This window comes from Ciconia boyciana, chromosome 9 (genome assembly GCF_034638445.1).
Source record: "Ciconia boyciana chromosome 9, ASM3463844v1, whole genome shotgun sequence".
Lineage (NCBI taxonomy): Eukaryota > Metazoa > Chordata > Aves > Ciconiiformes > Ciconiidae > Ciconia > Ciconia boyciana.
The window spans coordinates 24,845,887-24,870,714 of NC_132942.1; the positions used below are offsets into that span (position 1 = coordinate 24,845,887).

The 24,828-nt window shown below is 42.7% G+C and overlaps 1 protein-coding gene across 4 annotated transcripts; it reads right to left on the minus strand.

Moving 5' to 3' along the window:
• Positions 1 to 699: 699 nt before the first annotated feature.
• RFWD3 (ring finger and WD repeat domain 3) lies at positions 700 to 24,678 on the minus strand. 4 transcript variants are annotated; one of them, XM_072872990.1, is made up of 13 exons: positions 24,638 to 24,678; positions 21,907 to 22,285; positions 20,287 to 20,489; positions 18,424 to 18,524; positions 18,118 to 18,315; positions 15,687 to 15,778; positions 13,389 to 13,503; positions 8,103 to 8,331; positions 6,736 to 6,886; positions 4,316 to 4,492; positions 3,499 to 3,713; positions 3,018 to 3,235; positions 700 to 2,365 (listed from the first exon to the last, which is right to left on the minus strand). In XM_072872990.1, the coding sequence occupies exons 2-13, from the start codon at positions 22,281 to 22,283 to the stop codon at positions 2,222 to 2,224; spliced, it is 2,220 nt and encodes a 739-aa protein (XP_072729091.1). In that variant the 5' UTR covers positions 22,284 to 22,285; positions 24,638 to 24,678; the 3' UTR covers positions 700 to 2,221. The 4 variants fall into 4 exon arrangements, with proteins under 4 accessions (XP_072729091.1, XP_072729089.1, XP_072729087.1 ...); XM_072872988.1 differs by having other exon boundaries at positions 20,287 to 20,492; XM_072872986.1 differs by having other exon boundaries at positions 701 to 2,365; positions 20,287 to 20,522.
• Between the last annotated feature and the right edge of the window lie 150 nt (positions 24,679 to 24,828).

The window sequence follows — 24,828 nt, forward strand, 5'->3', positions numbered from 1 at the left end:
TAAACTCTGGATTTGAAAACTGAGAAAACATAGAAGTGTCATCTTCCATTATTATTTTAATAGCATTTAAGTTTGTACCTCTTATTACTGTAGGGCTGTATAAAATAGAAAACAAGTGCTACCTAGAAAATCAAAAGCTGAGAGGCCTTTTCAATTCCTTTTCCCATGTATGTTTAAAATTTTCCAAATTTCTTGTGGGAAGAAGGGGTTGGAGTTGATTGAGCATAAATGATGCCTCAAAATGACTGAGAGCAAGCAGCTCATTGCACTAAGTTGGCAGAAAGCAGCCTGCTCCTTCTGGTTTTAGCTGGCATTACCTTACTAGAGCCCTTCTCACAATGTTATTTTTTCTACTAGCCCTTTGTTCCTGATCATTGTTAAAATGCCAAAAAGTCTCACATCAATGAGTTTATTTCCAGTTAAAAGGATGTCCCAGGTGCACAGCCTGACTTAGCTCAACCCTTTCCTTTTCCCTCACCTGGTCACCACAGTGTGGTTCACTGAGGACTCTTCATTCACTAAAAGCCTCCATTTATTTCAGTCTGAAGCTGAGCGTGACTTGGAAGTAACACAAAGCATGAGAAACCTTACCTGCCATACAGGGATGCTTGTTTATGTTCACAAGATATGCAGTATATATTGCTGAGACATATTTTTAAAGTACAGCAGCACCAGTTATGTTTGATAACTATAAACACTTTATTTTTACAGTGTATAAAAATATAGGAACAAAATACTATACAGAAAAATATAAAGTTAAGCAGAGATCTTCTCAATCTCATTTTTAAGAGGGAAGACAAACAGGATCATACTGTGCAAACCCCAGACTTCAGAAAATAAAATTGTTCTGGCAGTTTAAGTGGTCGCACACTCAATGCGAACAGGACAGATGCTGCTTACCACAGCCAGAGGCAGAGGTGTGCTGAGGGATACGTTTCCAGCACAGGGAACTTGTCTTGCAGCTTCCAACATCCTTGCAAGTTTGCTTTTGTTAAACATAAAATGAAACCTAAGTCCTCTTTCATGATCTGACCTGGAGATAAATGTTCTCGCACCCCTCGGCGTATTTATGGCAAGGGTGCTAAGAGCCCACCTGGCCAGCACACATTTGTAATCTGACCTGTGATCCCACCCCATGGGCTCAGATTTACATAAACCAGCGAGTCTGCAGCACACTTGCACACAAATACAACTGCAAGCTGTCTGTGACCAGCCAGTGAGCTGGCAACTATGATTTAAGGAAGGCAAAAGGTCAGTGAAAGCAAGCTGATGAAATACCCAAGTTTCCACAGGTTCCTCAAAGGGAAAAAAAAAAACAACTAAAGAAAAAAGGCAGCCAGCATTCTTTTCCAAGGTACTTCGTTTCAGTACATTGCTGTCTCTAAGGAAGGACACCATGGACTTCAGCAGCCAACAGTACAAGAATCATCTCCTCCTCTTTACCTGTACTTCTCTAGTTTCATTTTCCACAACCAAACTGTCCAAGTTTGCTTGTGGGTGAAGCAGGGAAGAGAGAAGGGGAAGGAAATGGGGGCAGAGAATTAAGGAAATACAGTGCAAATTATACGCTCATGGAAAAAAAAAACACAAAAGAAAAAGGTTCTCTGTAGATTTTCCAAGCCTGTTCTCTCCATGGCCACAAAACGGAGTCTGTCCTCACCAGGGAATAACTGCCAACTGACCCTAGAGCTTCCAAAGAACATGGAGTATGTTCCCTAAAGCAGTGAACTTGCTTTTACGCTGACTATCAGCAATGCTCGCAAGATGCCAATATTGCCACCTTTTCATCACCCAGTAATCACAGCAGGACTCCATGAGAAAGTGCAGTGGGAGTCTTGGGTCTTCAAGTTCCTCTTATTTTGTTGATTCGTAGAAGAGGTTTGCAAGTCCCTGTGCTGTATTCACACTGGAAAAAAGTGCAGCAACACATGCTGAAGACAGTCCAAGAATTATTGATGTGCTGAGGCAGCTTGTGGAGTTTGGCTGAAGAAAACTGACCAAGGAAGAAATAAGGGCAGAGCTAAAAAGGAAGATGGAGAAAGAAGGGAATTGCTCCAGGCACCAGCACATCCCAGTTCCTGCCTACTGCCAGAACGGTGCTGTAGTGGTTCCCGTCTCCCGTAAGCAGCACGTGCAGAACAGCAGAGTCTGGGACTGAGCAGTTGTGTAGGGTTAATCAGCAGCATATTTGGAAAGCCTCTGTGGCAGGCGTAGGGACCACTCACTGCCACTTGTAGATCTTCACCATCTTCTCAGTCAGAGTAGCCAGGAGGTGGGTTTGGTTCACTTCCAAGGGGCAGATATCCAGCACAGGCAGGTCAGCCTGCAGCTTCTGCAGCAAGGAGCCACTTCCAGCATCCCATAGCTGTGGGACAGACAAGGTCAAAGACTGCAGGATCCTCCCCTCCCATCCCATCCAAAGCAGAGCTTCCTCTCTCTAGAGAAAAGACTTTCCTCAAGTTACTTACAGGACCCTTTCTCTACTTTCACACCCTGCTTGGATGGTCTTTAACAGACTTGCAGCATGATGTCACCTTGACTGCCCTCTCCTCTGACCCCAACTCATGAGCTGTCATGCAGCCTGTTGTCCATCCTCTGCATCTAAGCTGCTTTTTCATATAAAGGGCAACCTTTGTCATCTTCCCTATCATACCTAAAGAGCCTGCATCCATCCCACACAACACTTACCACATTAGCTATCCCACCAAGTCTGTTACACCACTTACAGTGGCCAGTTGTGCCAGTGTGCCCAACTGCATTCCTCTGGTGGACAACAGGGGCTCGCTGCCTGCATTCCTTTTGATGGATGTGGACCACAGGCCTTGGCTAACATTGAGTGTCCCCCATGCTATTGGAAAGTTACACCTGCTATAGCAAGTACAGCAGATCAACCTGCGCAGGGTAACGTGCGTGACAAGACAGTTCCCACCAAAACACACTGATGCTATGACTGATAAGGCTTCTCTCCTAAGAACTGCAATAAAACCCTCCACCACACTAAAAGGAATGAGAGATACCAGGGCAGAATTAGATGCCTCATCACCAGCACACACAAAGATGCTGCCATCCTCCTCTGGGCTCTGAAAAATGGCATTCTTGGTCAGCAACTTGCAGGTGGGCCCAGCACTGAAAGTCTGAACCGGGTTAGAACACCACACCACATCTTCAGAGGCCTCTGTCAGTGGACTGCAAGTCAGTTCCATCATCACACAACGTACACATGGGTTATTTTTACCTGTGTGGCAGAAATAAAAAGGTAACCTTTGGAAAATTTAATTGCAGACGAGTTTTAACTGTAGGAATACAAGCAACACCACTCTGCAGCTGCCCCCTTTTGCCCTCACCCAATTCTCATCTATGTGCAGATGCTCATTGCTCTGACTAGGGCAGGTACTACATTTCTGCTGTGCCCTCAGCACCAAAGCCACTGTTGAACTCAACAAACAGCAGGCCAGAGCGGCAATGAAAAGCGCATTGCAGATGCCCGCCATCACGTACTAGGCCTGTATGTCGCAAGGCAGTGCCGTGTGCTGATCTCTGTTTGAATATCGATGCATCCTCCAGGTTCCAGTGGCAGGTGATGAGGCTGGTAGGAGTTGCCAGCCTTCTGTTCCCAAAAGCAGGCTCCTTCCAAGGTCCCAGCTAATATTCCACCGTAAGGCAGTGACGCTGAGGCCATCCGGGGCAGATAGGACAGCGATACCATGGGGCACCTGAAAGTGTGATTGGCAAGACTCAGTGCTACCAGCTGCAGCCATGCTGGCATTCTGCCTCACTGCTTCAAGAGCTCCAGTCTTTCCAACCACATTGCAAAGAAAGGGCCTAAGCAGGCTACAAGGAACCCCAATGGGTTTGTCAAGAATCAATTAAATTCAACTTAACTACTGAGCCTTATGTTTTAAAGAAGCATCAGACAGCACACATCAGATGCGTGTAAAATCAGCGTCCAATTCTCTGAGTAAAAAAGATGGAAGTACCAGCATCTCACATCTTTGTAATTTGTCCTTTCCAAATTAAATACTAAACCCAGCTCTAAAACAAATTCAGTTCTGCTTAGGCTGCACCAGTGGATCCACCGCTGACCACTGCACACCTTAAAGAGATGCTGGTGCCAAGCACTCGTACTAAGTTATACATATACCATGCAACCTTATGAGACACTTCTCACATCTGTGCGAAATTTGAATTTTTGAACAAGAGATTCACATAAAACAATTTAAACTGTTACAATTGCTGTGTGATTTATGGAAGAAGCTATGTTTAGTGTAATGTATATTAGTGAAGTTGAGAGGAATGAAAAATCCTTATGCCATACCTGGACTTCTGAGGGACTAGTTCCTGGACATGAGAGTTCGTGTCTCTCAAGTCATATATCATGATAGAGCCATTGACCAATCCAGCGTAGATGTAGTTTGTGTCATCAAGACACCAGCAGCAGCTCCAGACAGGACGGCCAGCATTGTATGTCTGCACCACGGTGTTTGTTGCCAAGCTGCAGAAGAAAAGCAAAGTGTTGGCCTGTTGCACAAGCATCTACTGATGAGAAAATAGCATAATTAAGGTAAGCAAATCTAGCTTTTTTAAGTTTTTAGACAGAAGCATCTCTCTAAACTGAATTCTGAATTAACTCCTCCTTTACTCCAGACATGAATCTGGAAAATCTAGACAGAATAATCACTTGGATATTGCCAAGTGACTTATAATTCTTCCAGGCCAATGCTTCTTTTTCCAGATTGATCTTTGGAGACTGGAAAGGAAGTCTCAGAGCAGGGTCTCAGCTGCCTTACTGGAAAGGGAAAGCTAAGTTACTTTTCTGGAAACAATTAGGAGAAGTGACTCTAGTGTAATCCCGTAATATTGCATATTCCTGAGATCACAGGGCTCATCTCTTCAGATTACATCTCTCACTAATTATTTCCCTCTTTTTACATGAGAGGAACGGTGCTTATGCCTCAAAAGAATCCAATTTAAGCAAGAGTGAGACAGTAAGTGGGGTAAAGACAGTTAAAAGCACATTTATAGTGTTAATTCTTTAGAAACTCAATTTGACGAAGGAAGCAGAGGGGAGTACACAGAGGGGCACAACCCAGAATAGCAGATGAAGTTAGTGTCAGATTAGAACGTATTTGCAGAGGGCAGCGTTGTCAACATAGGCTCAGCACATTAAGAACAGTGTGAGACACAAGACAGCACATATCAAGTAACTCTGGATATCCTTTACAACACATGGGTTTATCCCTGGGGAAGGTAATTATGCTCAGAACTCCAGAGAAGCAAGTAATTGCTCCCAGGCAAGTATAAGGGGGACAACCACAAAGACAAACCTGGCTGGGGAAACAGGGAGTTTGATATCAGAACAGTGACTGGTTCAAAGCAACAATGAAAAAAAAAAAACCTCAAAGTCATGGTGCTATTTTAAACACTTGCAAGCCAGAACACGAGACTTAAGGACATCTTGGATAATTCCTTTTGGTAGGATGACTATGAAATTGGCAACTAGAGAAGAAAGATGACTAAAGGAGGATTTTTCTTTCAGAGGGAGACTGAAAGAAGTACGAGGATGCTGCTGAAGCAAACACTTAACTCCAGACATTCTGGGATCAAGCACAAGGTCACAAGTTCCAATGCAGCCAACCAGGCAGATATGAGAGTCAAGTGTCTGAGCAGATACTGCGACAAAAAGTCGCTCTCCAGATAAAACCATGAAAAGAATATCAACCTCATCAGTTAGAAGTCTGACATGCTGACTTTAGCATCAGAGACAGACAGTTTTGTTTACTTTTAACTAGTCTAGCAAACATTTCAATACAGTAACAGGAAAGCAACATTCTTTACATTTTTGTTGCAGGATTAAGTTCTCTTCATTGCTTCACTCATGGGAAAGAATTGGGACTAATCAGTCATAATATATAACAGCACATATGACGTTATATATCAGACACATATCCTGCCTAACCCTATACTAACTGACACAGATGTGCATAAAGATGTTAATAGAACTCAATAAGAATCCATCAGCCAACAAAGTTTTGAAGCAGCTTAAGCTTAAGATTGAAGAGCAGCACGGAGTAGCAAGAAAAATACACTCATAGGCTGTAAATTCTACCAGAATTGGAGACATTTTTCTCTCAGCCTCTGCATAATTAGTCTCCAACCTGCTGCTGTAAGTCTCTGCTAGCTCTAGAGAACCTGTGTTCCTCTAGCACGTACTCAACAATGCTGTCTATACATTTCATATCCCAGATGAATTCCATGCTCTGCAAGAAGTTTAAAGTCAGAGAAGCCAACATTAGTGCAGGGAAGAAAGTGCTCAACCTAAACGGTCCTCGTTTCTGTTTTATGCCATGCAAGTTCCCATGCTTCACATTTCCCTCCAGCAACAGAAAACCAAGTGGACAGTAAGTTTCACATCTATCCATTTTGCTACATTTGTTCTCAACACAACTTGGCCAATCTGTGCTGAATTACTTGTTCTGCACAGGAAGAGTATCACAGACAGGTAGCTCCATAACACCTCAACCTAAAATATCCAAAAGCATGAACAAGTCTTCCCCTCTGTTAGTTCCCACATGCAGGAAGAATATACAGACCTGATCTCATCTTAGTAGCATCTTTTGAAAAGCAGAATAGCAAGTGCTGCAAGACATTTCTAGCAAAGACAGAACAAAATCCAATCCAGTCTCTTGCACATAGCAAAACTCGCTGGGACAGGTTGCTCCCCCCAGCAGGGCTCACCTGGTAAGTTTGAGAGTGTTGTCCAGAGCAGCAGAGAGCAGCAAGCCATCTGCTCGACTGCCGAAAGCCAGTCCCCGAATCTGTTTACTATGGATGGGGATGTACTGACTACTCTTCAGGTTGGCCACGCTCATCATCTTGACACCACAACCTGTTACAGAGAAGGATAAAGCAGGTTATTGTGAAGTGGCATACGTGTAGAACTAGCAATTCTATGCCAGAGCTACAGTGTCTGTACTGAAGCCTGTGGTGGGATGAACACGTAAAAGTTATTTGCTGTTCTGGTTAAGAACTGCCACAAATCATTCTTTAGTTCAAATGGCAACAGGGCTAAATCCCTAAGGATCCCACCCGGCACAAGCAAACTCAGTGTTACAATTCTTGTTACAAGAGCCTGCTGCTCTTTAGCCAGTTTCTTCAAAGACATTCTTGCCTAGATAAAAAACACACAGAGTAGGATTACATGGCTATTTAAAAGAAGAAGTGTCACTGCAAAGAATGCTTACAGGTGAACTTAACCTGTGTGCTACAAGAATCACCACAAAGCTTCCATTCAGAGATTCACTCCCTGGCTCCAAAAGCCAGAAAAATAAGGTCAGTTGAATGCAGAAAACAGTTTTGTTATGCCTAGATAAGGCATATTAATCTCCAAACCATTAAATAAATAAAGTAAGTTTAATCATTCAGAAAGCATCGAAGTACTTTGCAAATAAACTCTCAGACTCCTACTGCTACATCTGTTTCATTGAAAAGGCAAGATGGCACTGGTCCAGATGTCAGGTCACTTGCCCCTGGCCATAACAGTACAACAGAAACAGGGCTGCCCGTGACTTCTTGGCTTCCCATTTCCTCACTGGGAAACAGTGCTCCTATCATTCATATTAAAAGTTTTTTGCTTTTGGTTTTTCTTTTCGGTTGTTTTTTTTTTTTTTTTTTTTTAAAGAGTATTGACAAATCAGCTGCATGTGGATCAATCCACCTACCATTTGGGGAGCAATATTTCTCACTCAAGCATTGGAAGGTTCTCTGCATGCCCTCGTGTGCTGGCCCTTTGTTCTTTCAGAAGACTCACTTTTACAGGGAGTACCAGACACACCTTTTACCTTCTTGTGGATGTGGCACTTCAGCAGAAGAGCCACAGACCCTCTGCTAGGATTCTGCCATAGAAGTGACGGGGGAAACAAGCTACCTCACTAGGCAGAGGTTACCAATGCAGGGGCCAGATGAACCATAGGGAGTCTTATGAGTATTCCCAGTTTACAAGGCATGTGGAAAGGTCAAGCAAGAGAAGGGGGGGAGCAGGGAGCAAGTAAAACACACATCCAACTTTCACCTATGAACCCGCAAATCTTGATTTGCTTAATTACCTGGAATAAAAGTGGACTGTGGAGAAGGCTGTGATACCACAAGACAACTCAGCGAGTCACAGTATGCCATTACTCTGCAGTTCCCAGTCTGAGACACCACAAAAACCTTTTCCAAGTGGTACGTGCGCTGGCTTTGGCTGGAGGGAAGGCTGCCTGGGAGGCAGGTGCGGGAGCTGCCAGGTTGCTGAGAAGCACTCATATTGTGCTGGGCCACTAGAGCCTTCAGCTCCTGCAAAGAAAAAGACCCAAAGAGCTTTAATGCATAACTGGCCATGTATCCTACTGTGCTATCTATTCCAGATGTCCCAACTGTACTTCTCAGATAAAGAGGGAGAATATGGTCCAATTTCCACGCTGTTCCTGAAGTGCTGGATTCCCAAATCCACTGACTATGACAGTGAGCAACAAAAGCATTGAAAATGCTATGCAAGTTCTGGCAGAATGTACTCAAAGTCTGTTATTGTATGTATTAGACCCTGTGAAAGAGAGGGCTCTTGGGCAACACATAAAAGCCAGCAACAGTTATTACCAGATCAGTGCTGTTTAGAAAAGAATGAACTGCCAAATATTACATGCAGCTAAACCACAAGGGAACGTCAATTAGAACCATCTTCCAGAATTTCCAGAATACCCCATAAAAAAATAAAAGCCCAAGTTTCAACATAAAGGGCGTTGCAGGAAACAAGTCAGTCTATTTAATGAAGATGACCCTGTTCTTGTAAATCCTGGGCAGCAAATTCCAGGAACTACACAACTCTCAAGAACTCCAGCCCTGTTTTCTGCCACCTCCTCCCCCCTCTTCCTCAACTTCAACTGATGAATGCTCAAGGATGCTCAGCAGAGACATGGCCAAAGACAGCTTCCATCAGCAACAAGGTATTCCTAGAATTCCTCTTTCCACAGAGATCAACGGGGTGAGGTGGGTATGCAAGTAGTGGCACTGGCATATTGTGAGTTAACTAAAAATGCCCCCCCCCCCCCCCAGCATGTTGACCAACTTGTAATCCAAGGGCAAACCCAGACAGTACCAGGGATATTAGAGGGAGTGTAAATATTAAGGAAATTGCTACTTGCTTTCTGTTGTCTGAGCAACATAGATTATGCTTCAAATACTATGTCATTTTTAAACAATTAAGGGCTACAAGAGTAATACTATGAATATATTAGTAGATTGCAAGATAGCTTCAATATTGAACCAGCCACTACCACTTAACTCACGTCTAAGCAAAGGCAGCAGTTCTCAAAGAGGCAAGGTCAAAGATCAAGCTCTACATTAATAGTTATCATCAAGACCTATAACTTTTGGAAACCACTCAGGAGGAGAACAATTCTGACATTTTACAGAGGTCTGGTCTGTTTTGCATCAAGCTCATTGCAAAGACTCAAGATAACCCCATTAGAGCAAGGAAATACAAAACCACCTGGGGAGAAAGAACAGGTGTGGGGGGTGCCAGGATGCTTATGATTCGGGCTTAGAGTAAGCAGTCAGTGAAAACACAAGTAACTTAGAAGAAAGTGACTTTTAATCAAACATTTACTAAACTCATTATTTCTGAAAGGCAGGAGGATACCACCACCACCAAGGGTCAGAAGATATTAAAATTATTTGTTCCTCTGAGGAGTTTACAAAACTCTCCTTGTCACCTGCACTCAACATTCAACTTTTACACAAGTTATTAAAAAGGAAACCAGGCAATTAAAACCACAAGGACTATTAGTATAATGTTTACATTTAAACACAATGGACAAACCCAGCAGAATCAGGAAGTCTTACTGGAGACACATTACCAAGGTGATTAAAAGTGTTGTACTGCAGAACAAATTCCACTAATTATGCACAAAGAACACTCTTCTGGTAGTGTAAGCTTGCACCTTCCTTAAAAGATGCCTGCAGAGTTTTACTGATGCCTGGCGTTGACTAAGGCCCTCAAGGGCACACGTCTCTCTGCACATGCTATGACTGCCTCCTAGATTTCAGCTTGCCATTGCAGTGATGAAATGAACAGTCACACAGGTTGGGGAAAGAAGAGGATATACAGCAGGAGCCTTCCTGAGGAGTATGCATGAGAAGTAGAAGCAGGAGAGCACAATGAATAGGAAAGGAAAACCACCAGCTACAACAAATTCAGAACAGTTTTCTTTTGAGTATTAGGTTATGGTCTTAATAGCTGATATGAAGCTTTAAAGGCAAAGGCAGTTATCAAATGACTGTCACTCTCTGGCTGTGCTCCCACAGATCTCTTACAGGAGTCATGCCTGCTGTCTTGCACTACGTGGCCCCAGCCTTGCATTTAACAGACACATGACTGTACAACCTCAAGCTACGGTGCAGCACTACAGGTATTCCACCTTTCTTTGGTTCAGGTTCAAATTCAGTCAAAGGGACACAGAGCATTTTTAATTGGCTTCACTATAAGTAACAGCTGAATGAAATATCGGGTTTTACTTACTTCTTCTAGATCTTCCCCAGACAGCAACTGGAGATGAACACGAAGATTGCAAAGATGAAAATTTTTTGTGCAATAAAACCATTAGCCTAAAATTTTTCTAAAGGTGTTATGTTCAAATTTTTATTGATATTTTGCCATCCAATTCTTTTTGGATGCTCTGAAAATCCTATTTAAAAAAAAGCTTTTCCAATACATTGAGCAATATAAACTGACCTCTGCAAGGCTCACAATTACACTCGCTTTCTTCTCCACAGCAGCATGCAATCTCCTGTCATTTCCCTGCCAGTCCTCCCTTTACTGCTCCATATGCAAACAGAGCTACTATTTCCCACTTGCAAAAATTAATCTCTTACCCCAGTTGATCAGTGGTATTAATGTCAGAAGCCAGAGATGGTTTGCTTATCATTAGCTAACTTTTATTGAAAATTTTGGCAGATTCAGGAGAAGTACTGCAGTAGCTCACATCTGATTCCTAAGTTCTTCGTGCTCACAAAGGAAAAACTTTAGGCAAAAGTAAGGCTTCAGTAGCACTGCTTCCAAAATGCAAGTCTGGACCTGCCATGCAGTGTGCAGCATATAGCTCAGCACAGCACACACTGCAGGTTTACATACAGAAACAACACTGTTGAGAGCTTTCTTCCAGAGTTTTAGTTAGCCATCTACCCTTTCTCCCCTCAAGTTCCTTTCCTCATATTTTCATATAGCTAAAGACTTCAAAACCATCCCTTTTCTAGCCTCAATCATCTTAAATACTTCAATAACAAAGTACAATGGACAAGATTGTTAATGGACAAGAGCAGGGAAAAATGCATACAAATCTAAAAAAGGTCATAACTAGTGACATGATAGCTGATGAGGCACAGCTCTCAAGTGCATCAGCAACAAATAAAGGGTTCACACAATGACTTTTGGGGGGAAACCAATGGCATTTGCTTTCCATAAGACTTTAGACACCAAGGTTTGTATGCAACCAATGAACATCATGACTATTCCAATAAAGTTCTATACAACTGAATTTTGCCATATTGAATGTCCCCCTGAGGGTATGGACTTTTCACACATTTTTTGTAATTCCACAGCACTTTGCTTTCTATATTGACTTACAGCTTTGTATGCCAATTAAACATGTTTTCTTGTGCCATCAGTAACATTGCTTGCTGAAAGGACCAGGGCAACAGACTCAAGATGTAACAAGGCAAATTCAGATTACATGTTAGGAAAAAAAATTTCTCAATGAGGATGGTCAAACAATGAGGTATCCAGAGAGGCTGTGTGATCTGCTTGGATACACTCAACACCTGGCATGACAGTGCCCTGAGCCACCCAATGCTGAAGTTACCCAACTAGGGTCCCTTCCAACCTAAATGATTCTATGCAAGTACTTGTTTCACCAGATGACCTCTCATAAGACAAGGAGCTCATTAGGCATATGTTCAAAATATAATCAAACATCTTAGAGGCTTATTCCAGACTTCCTGCTGATTTTCTGCTCCCCAGCAAGTTGTTTTACTTTGATTTTATTCATAGTATAAACAAGCGCCTTAACATGAATGCTGGAAGCAATTTTAAACCACTACAGGACAGTGATGAATGCAGTATAAATACTGAAACAGAGCTTAAAGAACACAGGGTACTTAATCTTTATAACACGTGACTTCAATTCAGTTAGACTGGATACTCTATCATTTAACACCAAAAGAATTGCAGGAAGACATTATGGACCTGCAGTTTTATCTTACTCACATTTTTCTTAAGCCAAAGTTTAAAGTGGACCAATTTTCTTACTACCTCTGATTAGCATGCAGCTTCATGCAAGAATTTAGGCAAGCAATTTATAAAGCCTTATCTTACATCACACAGGAAGACTTCAGCAAAGAGGATGTTGCTTAATGTACAGACACATATAGCCAAGGCTATAAAAAAAATCCAGAAGTAGAAAAAAAAGCATAAAATTAAGTGAGTTACTAGACAGTAAGAGATTAGATATCATCTACTTCACACAACAAAAAAAGTAGCAAACTGGCTGTGAAACAGGCTATTGGAAAACCTAGCACTGGTGGAACATGCCAGTTAATTCATAGTTGGAAGTCCACAATTTATAGGAATCCTGCAAAAGCAGCTGTAATGGGTTACAAAATATCACAGTATTGCATGAGCCAGAAAGGAAGCAGTCGTTTAGCAACCAGTCATTTATTTTCAGTAATTTGTATTCTAAGGGGACAGAGGTGTCTCTTAGCAGCTGTTCAGCCCATGCATGCAGCCTAGCTATTGACAAGCCAGGTCTCATGGTACCAGAAGGTGCTTAAGTAGAATGTTGACTGACCTTCACAAAAAAGTAAGGGTGTTTTTTTGTTTTCTTTTGTTTTTTGCAAATAGCCATGCCTCTTCACAAACTACTTCTCAAAGGCTCTTGACCAACTAGTGATAACAGGTCCCATTACAGGTTTACTATAGAGATTTTCAAAGGAAACATTTGATGCAGCTAAGAGAAAGATGAGGAGAGTAAGTTTGGTGATATATTACCAGGCCTTTCCAAGCACCACAAAACCAGAGGAGGAACCTGCAACATCAGCAGCCAAAAAGCCTCTACTGCTAAGCTGTACTTGCAACTTTGATTAAGTCTTATAACCACAAAAAAAAAAGTCAGTGTTACGTAGTATACGTGAATACGCCAGCCTGAGATGTTTAGGATACTCCTGATGATTCACTAATTGAGTTTACTAAATCTTGCTGCTTATTAAAACTGGAAGCTTGTCTTCTGTCCTCTAAGGGAACATGCAAAAGACAGGTTGAAGAAGAAAGGGAATCCTCTGTGTATTAGTAGCATGAGACTCACCTGAACTTGCTTGCGGAGTTTGCTGCATTCGTCTGTCAAAACCTGCAACTGGAGACGGCTCTGTGCAGATTCCAGCTCCGCCTGTCTACGCAACATCTGCTCCTTTTCTAAAGAGCTGGAAGAATGAGAGAAAAGCAATCCTTACAACTAGGTATTACTAAGGATGCTTCTCTGGACTGTCTACTCCTATCCCCAGACTTCATCCCAACACAAGTCCTGTTCAGGTAAATTCAAGAGTAACAGAAAATCTTGTACCACACTCATCCAGTACATTCACCTCGAAACGTTCTCAGTTATGCAATTGTACTGAATGACTCACTCAAGTATTGTTCCATAGAAACAACAGCCTTTCTCCTCACCTCTCCAAATGTGCCAATTTAGGACAGGGGAGTGAAAGAGAAATCAGGTTTTTTTCCTACAGAAACAGTTTAGCAAATTCTATACCATTAATGTCCGTGTAATATACAATGTCAGTAATACAGCAAGTCATAACACAGTAAGATCTTCAAGCTTGTTTCTACTACCAGTAACTAATTTTGTATTTCAGGAAATATAGCTGTATCAGAAATAGACAGACACAGATAAATTCTCTGTGAATGCCCATATAGAAGCCATACTTACTACCTTGCCTTGAGCCTAAAAGTGCATACACACAATTTAGCAGCAGTTTTGATAACATACTTCAATTTCTCTTTCATATATGCTATACATACGAAGGAATAGTTCAAGAGGGGAAAGAAACACCAGTATTCCTTAAAATTATCCGCATGTTTGGTCTGTAATGTTGACCACTGCATTCTGCACTTCAAAAGCTGCAATATTGCAGTTATTTCAGTAGTTCAGGTGCAGGGAGATCTATCTTGCCTAAGTACCTTCTAAATATACAGACCCAGCCTTGCACGTTTACCAAGCACAGAATTCTGCCATTTCCCTATAGTGTCTTCACACAATTTTTTTTGCTGCAGAAGAAACAGGTGAAATGCTTTATTTAACCATCATGAACACATTCTTTACACAAGTACCCAGAGCTTCAAGGCTAGCTTTTGGCAATGTGAGGAACAAAACTCATGATCTTAAACCTAATTCAAGGCTATGTGCAAGCAATATTGATGCATGCATCAGTGTTCACATTTGTCCTCCACTCGCAGCTGTGTGCCACAAAGCAGCCACTGCCTGCCAGCAACTTAAGGGGACTGACAGGCAGTCATTGCTGTCTGCCTCCCAACAAAAACAGGAGGCAGAGGTGTAGGGCAAGTGGGGAGGGGCTGCAGTGAGATTCTGAGACACAAGCAGCAGTTAGACAACTACCTCTCCATGGGAGATAACAAGATTTAAACACCCAAGTGCCTTCTGCACTTCTGAAAAAAAAAAAAAAATCTTATTTATCATTTGTTTTGCAGTGTCGATCCAGTCAAAGAAGCGTGATCCTTCTAAAGGTACAGTTCAAACACCATCAGGCAGTAGCAATATGGACAGAAGAGATATTTTCCCTTCATGACAGTTACTCCTCAATCACTTCTGATTAATAATTACCAGGATAGCGAGGTTTCTGTTGAAAGACTGCATTGAAGGAACAGCAGTATAGTTAGAGACATGTGAAGACGACCCCAATTAAATTCTATTCACTACAAGATTCAGGAGAACTGAGATATCTGCAGCCTTTTAATTTCAGAATAGTATCTGTGACAGCATCTTACTGAAAATAAATTAGTCCCCATTTTCATACCTGCTTTTTCTTTTCTTCAATAAGAAGTCTACATTTAAGTTGGAGGGGGAAGTAGAGTCATAGTAATGTTTGGTGACCTTTTGTAAGTAAAGCTACATGAAGAATTTGACAAAGCAAGATGGAAAGTGATTCATATGAGAGATTACTCTGTTTAATGCATGCAGAAAAGATGGCAGAAAAGGTCAGCTATTCACACCCCCTTGCATTTCTAACTATGCCTCACTTTTCTCATCTAATGATGAATTAGCAATATATGGCCTTTTGGCAACAACTCTGCATGTTCTCCCGTGATGACATTTCAGGATACAGCACAAGATAGCTTTTGCTATTTCAGTGCCACAAAGCGCAAACTCAAGAATTCTGTTCCAAAAGAAAATCGTCCTTCCAGGTAAGACACGTGCAACCCAGCAAGGCCTTGGTTTGTTAAGCCAGCCATACTCATGGTAATCCCCAAGGGAACGCACAAATTGCTTCAGACAATACAGGAAATTAAAGCAAGAAGTAGAAGCCAGACTGCAGCTTTCAATGGCACGCAGTCAGTGAGGTTGTATCTTTACATGGAGACTCCATACCTTTTCATGCGTTCCTGCTCACTGGTATCCAGCGCTTTCAAAGTACGAGCATACAGGATCACAATGTCAGAACGTTTTGCTTTCTTATTGCACTGAAATAAAAGACAAGATCAGTTCATCTACAAGAATTTAACTATCCAAACTATGCATCCCTACAAGTTGCTAGGCATTATTTTGAAAAATCCTTATAGCTTTGAAGGGAGGAGACGTCTACTTGAAAACAAGACCACAAAAACACAAACAGCATGTTGGCAAGACACTCCCTCATACAGACACTAGAGCTGTAATTGGGGCTACAACAACAGTTTAGGTCATGTATCCTATTCCACCTTTAATAAGGCATCTCCTTGTTTCCCACTAAATTTGTTCTGCTAAAGCACCAGCGATGCAAAATGGTCAGGTAAGTTCCAAGGACAGGAAAAAAAACCCCAAACAAACAAACAAAAAAAATCAGATAAAGGGGGAGAAAAGAGATCTAAAACAAAACACCAGCCCAACTTCTATTTTGAAAACATCAAGACTGGCTGCTTGGCCAACAGACAAGGATTTGGGAACCCCTGAGTATACTCCCAACTCTGTTATGTACTATATTCCTTTGATCAAATCCTACAGGCCCAAACCCATAAAAGCATTCCAATGTCAGTATGAAACACTGAATCCCACTTATTTCAGTGATAAACAGGGAGTCAGATATTTCAGTAACTTTGTGCGTCTGGCTGTGACCATTTAGTACTTTAGATTCGCCTTAAAAAGAAGAGCTAATACCTCCCTGAGTTGAGACGTGGAAGAAATTAGAAGAAAATCAGAATAAAATTAGAAATCAGAATAAAATTAGAAATCAGAATAAAATTAGAAATCAGAATAAAATTAGAAATCAGAATAAAATTAGAAATCAGAATAAAATTAGAAATCAGAATAAAATTAGAAATCTGCAAGCTTACTGTTTTGCAAATATACTTTGTTGATCAGAAAAGAGGCAATGAATACTCAGATCAAGTAACCTCCGCTGAACATTAAATTACTATGTGCACTTAAAATGCAGACTTCTCTATTATTTAGTAGCACGAAGATATCATGGGCAACAGTTTCAGATCAGACAACCCCCCTCCCTTTGTAAAGAACTGCCTTGCAGAGCAGTAAGTGGCTAAGACAGCTTTCCTGGCAGCCAGCAGCTGTCACTGGCAGGAACAGGAACGCTGCAATTTCACAGCAACGTGCACTCAAGCCACTTAGTAAACAGAGCACCACACACAGCAACTCTTTGCTATTCAATTAGAGAACGCCCAGTTGCAAAGGACAGCGACTGAAAATGAAGGGAGGATGATTTAGCTGCAAGGTTCTCTCCAGAGCAAGTAGAAATTTTCCCAGGAAATTTTCAGTAATTACATCACTGGAAGAAAAAGAGGGAGCAAGCTCCCCTTAGAAGTTGTTACAGTTCAAGAAGAAAGCAGTCACAAAATTCTGAAGAGCAAAGATGCCAGGAAGGTCTCTGAGAATTCTGTCTGGGCCTGGAGTGGGTAAAGAAAAGCCTACGCAGGATTGACAGGGATAAGAAAAATAAGGTTTGGGTCTTTGCTATGGCAACAGTGATTCTTTAGGTTTAATGACAGTGCACATCAACAGGAAGTTTCTTGTTGAGAGAAGTGAATCCTGCACAAAGTCAAGCAAGACCATGGAAGCTCTCAAAATGACGAAGCCAAAGAAATCCTGGGCTTCCAGCCACTGATGCAGAAAGCAGCAGAACTGAATCCTATTTACAAGGTACTCATTGACCTATTTTTTGTCAACATTCCTTCTGGAAAAAAGGAATAAGGAATGGAAGCACATCACTAAGAAATGTAGACCTAATCAAAAGAGATAAATATTACCCATGGAAACAAAACCAAAAAGAGCACCTTAAAAAGCAGATCTACCCCTTGCAAATGGACATTAAAGGATGCAACTTGTCTCTCAGTTCACTCTCTGCAAGCTACCTTAACAACCTGATCTGCTTAAAGGCTGCAAAAGCAGATGCAGTTCAAAACAGAAGATTAACTGTCTGAAAACAGTTCTCATACAGATTTCTTCTCCAATAACATATTCTTTATGCTTAGTTAATTGCTTCTAGGAACCTGTCTGCCATTCCCACACTCCAGGACTACAGTGCAGTGTTCTGAAACCACTTTAGCACTTGAACTTTCAAACTTCCGAGTTGCTACTCACAAATGCTCTACTTCAGGAGAAAAATTCAAGTCAGAATCCTCCCTTTAAAATAGTGCTAGTTGTTCCTGGCCTAGTTACATCAAAATAATGGTGAGTTTTGTTATTTCTGACAGCAGGCAAAGGTGGATTCTTCATGAAGCAAGCAGTTGTAACAGTTATGGTGCTCATGCCTGCAGCAGAAGTTACCCGATAGCAAGTCCTTTCCAGTGTACACAAGTGTCCATTTTACCTGGGGGCACTTCCCTGCCTGTCCCTTGAGCCACCTTTCAATGCAGGTGTAACCAAATAGGTGCCCACACCGCAATGCTGAGAGACGGTGGTCCCCAGCATTGGTCCACTGCTCAAAGCAGATTGCACAGGCATCCCCTTCCTCCTCATCCAGCAGTGCAACAGGAACTGATGGTTCCAGTTTCTTTAGTGGAGTTCTCTAGGATTAAAAATTAAAAAAAATTAAAAAAACCCACACAACTTTTTTTAGACAAATGCAGCATTGACCATATTTAATCTGTCTCCTAAAGCATTTAGGTCACCTTACCTGCTTTTGCTGGACTTCAGCCTCTTCATCTTCATGACTTCCATGTTCTGCAGAAGCTTGAGACAAAGCTTGAGGTGGCTCTGCTTGGACCTGACTGGAAACTAAAGCAAGCATTGCTTAAATGAACTGATACATAACAAGGGGAAAAAGGAGTTCTCCTTGACTTGATCTGAAATCATCAGGGCGTAAGGTAAGCAGTGCAACAACAGCACAGGTTACATACAAAGCTTCAGATCAGTGTCCTGGATACTGAAGGTCAGGCAGTCTATGTGTAAGCCCTTCTGTTCATCAACAGTAGTGCTAAAGAACTTCATGTTTTCTTTTATAGAAAGCAGCAGAATTTCAGTGAAAAAGGAGAGGTCTTTTAAAGACAGCCATTGTTATCAGGATTTTCTGACTTGCTAGAAACAAGCATATCTGCATACAGGTCTATAGTTAGGCTGATGTAAGGTTACACCCCCGCATCATTACGCCCAAAGACAGACAAACACCAATACGCAAGTTATTTTGCCAAGGGATCTAAGCATGCATATTTCATGTGCCAAGAAAGCATTTACCGTATGGTATCTGTCCATTCACCCCGACTTAAGCAGTTTTCCAGCTGGTAGTTATCTGAACTATCAATTCTGCTGGGCCATATGTTTTTGTGGCAGGCCTCTGTTAGCCCTTCTGTTGAAGCATGGGCACACAGAAATGCTATGTTTGGATTACCACCACTAGAATACTAAAAAAGGAACAGAAATCACTGTCTCCTCCCATCTCGTGACAAAACAGAAGAGTTATTAGTCATGGTTAGTATTCGAGGCAGACATTCTCAATCCAGTGGAGAGGTATCACCTAACGTCAATAAAGTTTTCAGCCTCTATGGTTCAGGGCTGAACAGGAACCAGTGCCTTATATAAGCAAAAAAGACAAGGGGATTCCAGAAAACCCAACAGAGAGCATATGTTCACACAATATTAGACAGCACTTAACAGCTTGAGCTCCTGTCACGTGTAAGACTAGCTCAGAGCAAGCGGAATGAATCTGTTCAAAAGACACCTCATAGATGTACCCTCAAAAAAAGATGTCAGGGTGGGCTGGCTAATCAAAACCAAACCTAAGGGCAGAGGGTGAAACATAAGGACATTCCTTAGAGACTGAATTAAAAAAAAAAGCTTGTTCTCATATTCTCTGGGCATCAATAACCTTGAATAGCAACTTAACTATTTGTCACTCTTACATAAACTGCATATGTTAATCACAAACAATGTCACGGAAGTGTGTGGCAGCCTGTGAACGTGAGTTTGGATAATGGATTGTGAGCCAGAAAAAGCCAAGGAAAGAAAAAGACAAACAAAAAGCCCACTGCCCTAAGTATCTCTACTTCCTCAGCTAAGTGTCACAAGAAGTTACAGGAATGAAAAGAAAACTCTAAACCGAAGCAGACTGAAATCACAAATAATTAAAAAATACTGAATCAGATCCTTCTCTGAAAACTGAAAGTACTGCTGATCTCCAGAGATATGACTTGATGTCTTCAATAATACTCCTTGATAATATATAACAGCGCAAGTGTGCTAAGTAATAATCTCTAAACTTGAGGTTATTCTGAACATCTCCAGGATTATTTACAAGCAGCAGCCTGCATATAGCAAGAAGATTGTATTTAATGTTACAGTAGCAATGACCCATTGCTACTACTGCTCTTAGGAACTGCTTGACAGAAAGCCTTGTGGTAGCAACCTGCTCCCATCAGCTGGGGGCATAATGATCTCTTAGCACTGTCTGTTGTGAAGCTTGAAAGGATTTCCACACTGAGTTTTGAAGCAGCAACATGAGTTTCCGAAATAAGTCTCTACACAGCTCAAATATAGCACAAACCTCCTGAGCTATCTGCTGGAGGTGTCTCCTGGGCTGATGGTAACAGCGGTGCTGCAGCCTCCACTGCTTCCTCCTCCTCAGCAGAAGTGCTGCTGTCAGAGTCGCTCACTTCTATTGTTTCACCTGAGCTGTGTTCCTGGTTGTCTCTCGCAATATGCAAGGGCTCCAGATGTGGAACTGGTCCTGTAGCTGGCTCTTGGATCCTGCTGAGTTGAAAGTAAGTGTTCAATGCTGCCCTGAGTCCAGAAAAGCAAGAAATAAAAACCACAGTTATTTCAGGTAAACTAAAGACTCAGCATGTTTCTCCACGCTTGTTTGTGCTAAAATTCCTAGACTCTGGCTGCAATAGGAAGGTATCAAAATTATCAAGACAGACCTCTGGTAAGATGGGCAATCCCATACAGTTGCCCACTTCATGAACAATCAGCAGTATCATAGAGCAACCATTCATTTTGCTCAGCTCAAAGAAAATCTCCTCCTTACAATGATGATATTGTTTTCTTTTGGGGTGGGGTGGTGGTGGGGTTGGAGAGAAGAAAAGCAGAGAAGTATTGTTCACTAATAGCCTAAGAAGCTCCTAATTGGTACTTCCAACCCTAACTCAGACCTGGTTCCCATAGCCACTGGTAATATTAGATGCACGAGGCTTGTATCAGTCTCATTCCATTGACTACTTTGTGCCTAGACTTTCTACTTTCCCTCTTCTTTTCTACTGGAACTTCATCCCTGGATAGAAACATCCTCCCCTCTGCCACCATCAGTTCAGCTATCATCTCAATTATCCTTCAGATTCAAAGCAGACGTTTGTCAGGTTGCCTTCTAGCCCCGAGAACTACAGTGACCTTCACACACAATCCAAGGGCAAACAGTACAGTTATGTTTAATCATCTGGGAGGAGTTCTTGGTCTCACTGAATTTAAAGGCAATGCTCCAGTTCATTATAATTTCACCCTTGACATTTACAAAAGCTACAAAGATGAGACAAAAACCAAACAAACCAGAAATGGGGATTTCTTTCTGGCTGGAGAGCATCCCCACTCATCACCCTTTAAACCCATCAGAAATGGTATTAAACACAGAATATTTTTTTCTTTGCCTTGAGGTAACGAAAAAAAACCCCTACAGAAAAAAATATTAGTTTGCATGTTTGTGAAAGTTTCTGCAGCAATTATCACCAGAAAACTTAATCAGGCAGTCTCCAAATCAAAGGTGAAATGCAAAACAGAGCACAAGCTCCACTGAGCTAAATGCTGGCTGGAACTACCGAGAGTCAGCACTGCTGCAGGGAGCACCAACAGGAATCTGGCAGAGCAGAGGGAACAGTGCAAGCAGAAGCTCTGCAGGCAAGATGGAAAGCATAGAAGGGCTCATAAGTCAACAACACTGCTGCCAACATAAGAAACAGGGGGATTCACTGAACAAGAGCAAAGATCCTGCCAGAAGGGATCAGAAAGCGCTGTGCCATTATTGAGCTTAAACAGCATGCAAGCTGCCCAGAATTTGGCCACAACCACACACCTGGACTGAGCTGGGCTCTATAAGCCAGGAAGCAAGGCAGTTTTAAACTGATGCCAGACTTGATAAGAGTGCAGTTCAGACCCAATTTCATTTCTGCTTTACCTGGCGCTGACGGTCCTCTGGGAACCGCCAATTCTCCGTTGCCTGCGAGCTCTCCTCACTCCCAGACGCTGCGTGACCTGTGGTACTGGCTGATATGGATCAAACACCCCTTGTAGCCTTTGCAGTCTGTCGAGAGCCGAGGCAGGATTCAACTGCGGGTCAGGCTCAGCAGCTGCTGTCCTTGTTGTACCAGCATTTGGTATGACAACAGCGTCATCATCAGGAAGAACCGTAACACTGCCTCCTCCTTCACTGGGTACTCGAGCATGGGACGACAGCGCTGCATGACCAGAGGGCTCCGTGAGAAGCGTCCTGAAGTTCTCTACAGAGTAACTAGCCACTGGCTGGAGATCAACTTCCATCTCTTCTTGAGCCATTTCTGCAAAGAGTTGAAGTAAACAACTAGTATTTGCAAGTCTGCGCCCTGCTTCTAGCCTGACGGTGGCAAGAATCAGGTGCAGTGATCAGTGACTACAAAAGCCTTTAGAATTCAGACTGGAGAGACAATTTGTCCTTTTGCCTTAGACATGCAGCAGAGCTAAACTGTCTCAAGTCAATACAGGTGTGTGAGCTGGTTAGCATACCAGGCAGCACCCTCCCAGAGTCCTGGACTAAAAGTCTTCGGCTCAACAGCAGCTAGCACCAAAGGCACATTGCATGATCAACTTAACTAAGCCTTTGGATGAATATGGAAGGTTAAGGATTTCTTGCTGACATCATTTACTTGCCTGTAAATTCACGTGGATCTTGGAGAAAGGAATTTGGAAATATTCTAGAGATTCCCATGGTGAGCAGCAATGCACTAACACCCACATATACAGCCAGAAACAAGCTCTACAATGCAGTCCTTTGTCCATCACATTGCTCTCAGGAGGTGGGTTTATTTTCAAGTTTCTTAGAATAAAATTCCATTACTGTAACAGATCACCGCAACCCCTTCCCACAACTCGTTTAACAGGCCTTTCAGTTACTTTATATTCACCAACACCATGCCAACCCAGAAAGGGTATCACAGCAGAACCCACGACTGAGACATTATGGGTAGCAAGTTACCTACAGCATCAGCATTTGTGGATCCATATTCAGCCTGAGACTAAATAAACATGAAATTTGCAGTAAAACCTCACATATATTATTTAAGGATGGTTGCCCTGCAAACATCTTCGGGACAAAGATTTCAGGTTACCTCCTAAATAGAAGTACTACCTTAGATTTTGAAGAAAAACAGAGGAGACAACAGTCTGTGCATTGCTAATCATCGTGCTGCTGTCAGCCACCAAATTAGAGCACTTTAGTCACCCTGTTCTACAGGCAGTCTTACAACACAAAAAAGTTCAAGATTATTTTATTAGTTGAATAAATAGGTGTGCCAAAAAAAAATAGTCCTTTTTTGGAGGAGGTGTGTGGATTAAATTCTGCAAGCTGCTGAAGGTCACTCACATTCTCAAAAAATACTTAGGCAATCACAAACCTGAACGGCCTTGGGAATTGTAGACCTTTAGCATAACTTAAGAGGCCAAAGCACACACCAAAACTTATTAGGCTAGGCGCTGTGGAAACAGAGCAAAGGCTGCTTTTAGTACAAAGACTAACTAGAAAATGTATAAAAGAATTACCAGAGGGGGATGTACTAATGCTCACATATTTTTATAGAGCTTTTAAGAGGTTCTAACTTGTGAATCATTTTATAATTCTTATCCTAATTACCAATTCAGCCTAAGTTAGGCCAAAAATAGATGTTAAGTGCCACCTCCCATCAGAACAGTCATACAGTCAAGATATAATAATATTCAATGATCAAGTACTGCTTCTCTAGCACTAAACTCATGTTTATGATAAAATTGTCACCTATAAGCATAACAGACTCTTTATTTTCCCCATAAAATAACTGTGAGACTTAAAAATATTGCACGCATTTACCACTGTGGGTTAAATAACCCTGCGTAACTCCTAATAAAAAATAAAAAATGTTAATACTGGCATTTTCACCACTAAATCTTGGGAGTCTTCCTGAAAGGGGCAAAGGCCAGTGCTTCCTCGAGACAGCCAGCTGCCCACCCGGCAGTTACTGGAGGAGCCTGCAGATGGAAGGTCTCCACAGCAGAAACAAGCTTCTTGGGCCCAGATGAGAAAAACCAGAGTGCTGTCACAGGGCAGAGGTCGAGAAGCAGCGCAGCAGGCAGCTTCACAGAAGCCTCTGCAATACTAACCAGAAAGCTGAACACTGAAGCACAAGCTTCCCCTTGCAGAGGGCCTCCTCACCCCACAGCACTCGGCACTGCTCAGGCAAACCCAGGCCCTGCTCTACATCTCCAGGAGTTATTATGCTGCACCTGCTTTAACATAAAGTTAACCAAGAAAACCCAAACACCACCCAAAATTAAGCTCCACAAGCATGGGTTTATTTCTGGCTTTTTACAGGGCTCGCTTATTTTAACTAAGAACCAGGCACATAAACGGTGCGGGAGGGAGAGATTTCTCCTCTGACAGCCACAGGCACCCCAAGCACTCGGGACGCCATACCCGATCTCCCCGCGGGCGCCTCGCAGCCCCTCAGGCCGGGGCCCGCCATCACCCAGGCCTCCCGCCGCCCGGCCCCCGAGAGGCCAGGCCGCGGCAGGACGCAGGACCCCGCACCCCTCCCCAGCGGCCGGCCGCGGAGGCCCAGCCGCACCCGCGGTGCTCAGGGGACGCCGGGCGGGGGGAACTGTCCCCGCCGCCCCTCGCTCACCTGCCAGCAGGCCCAACCGCCCCGCTCGAGCTCCGCGCCGCCCCACCCCCACCGCCCTACTGGCTGGCCACGATCACTGCTCCCGCTTCTATTGGGCGAGCCGGGGCCAGGCCCGCCTTCTCATTGGCCAGCCTCTCCGTCTGTCTGTCCGAGGGAACGCTGGGTGAAGGGGAGGGGAGCTCCTCCCCTCC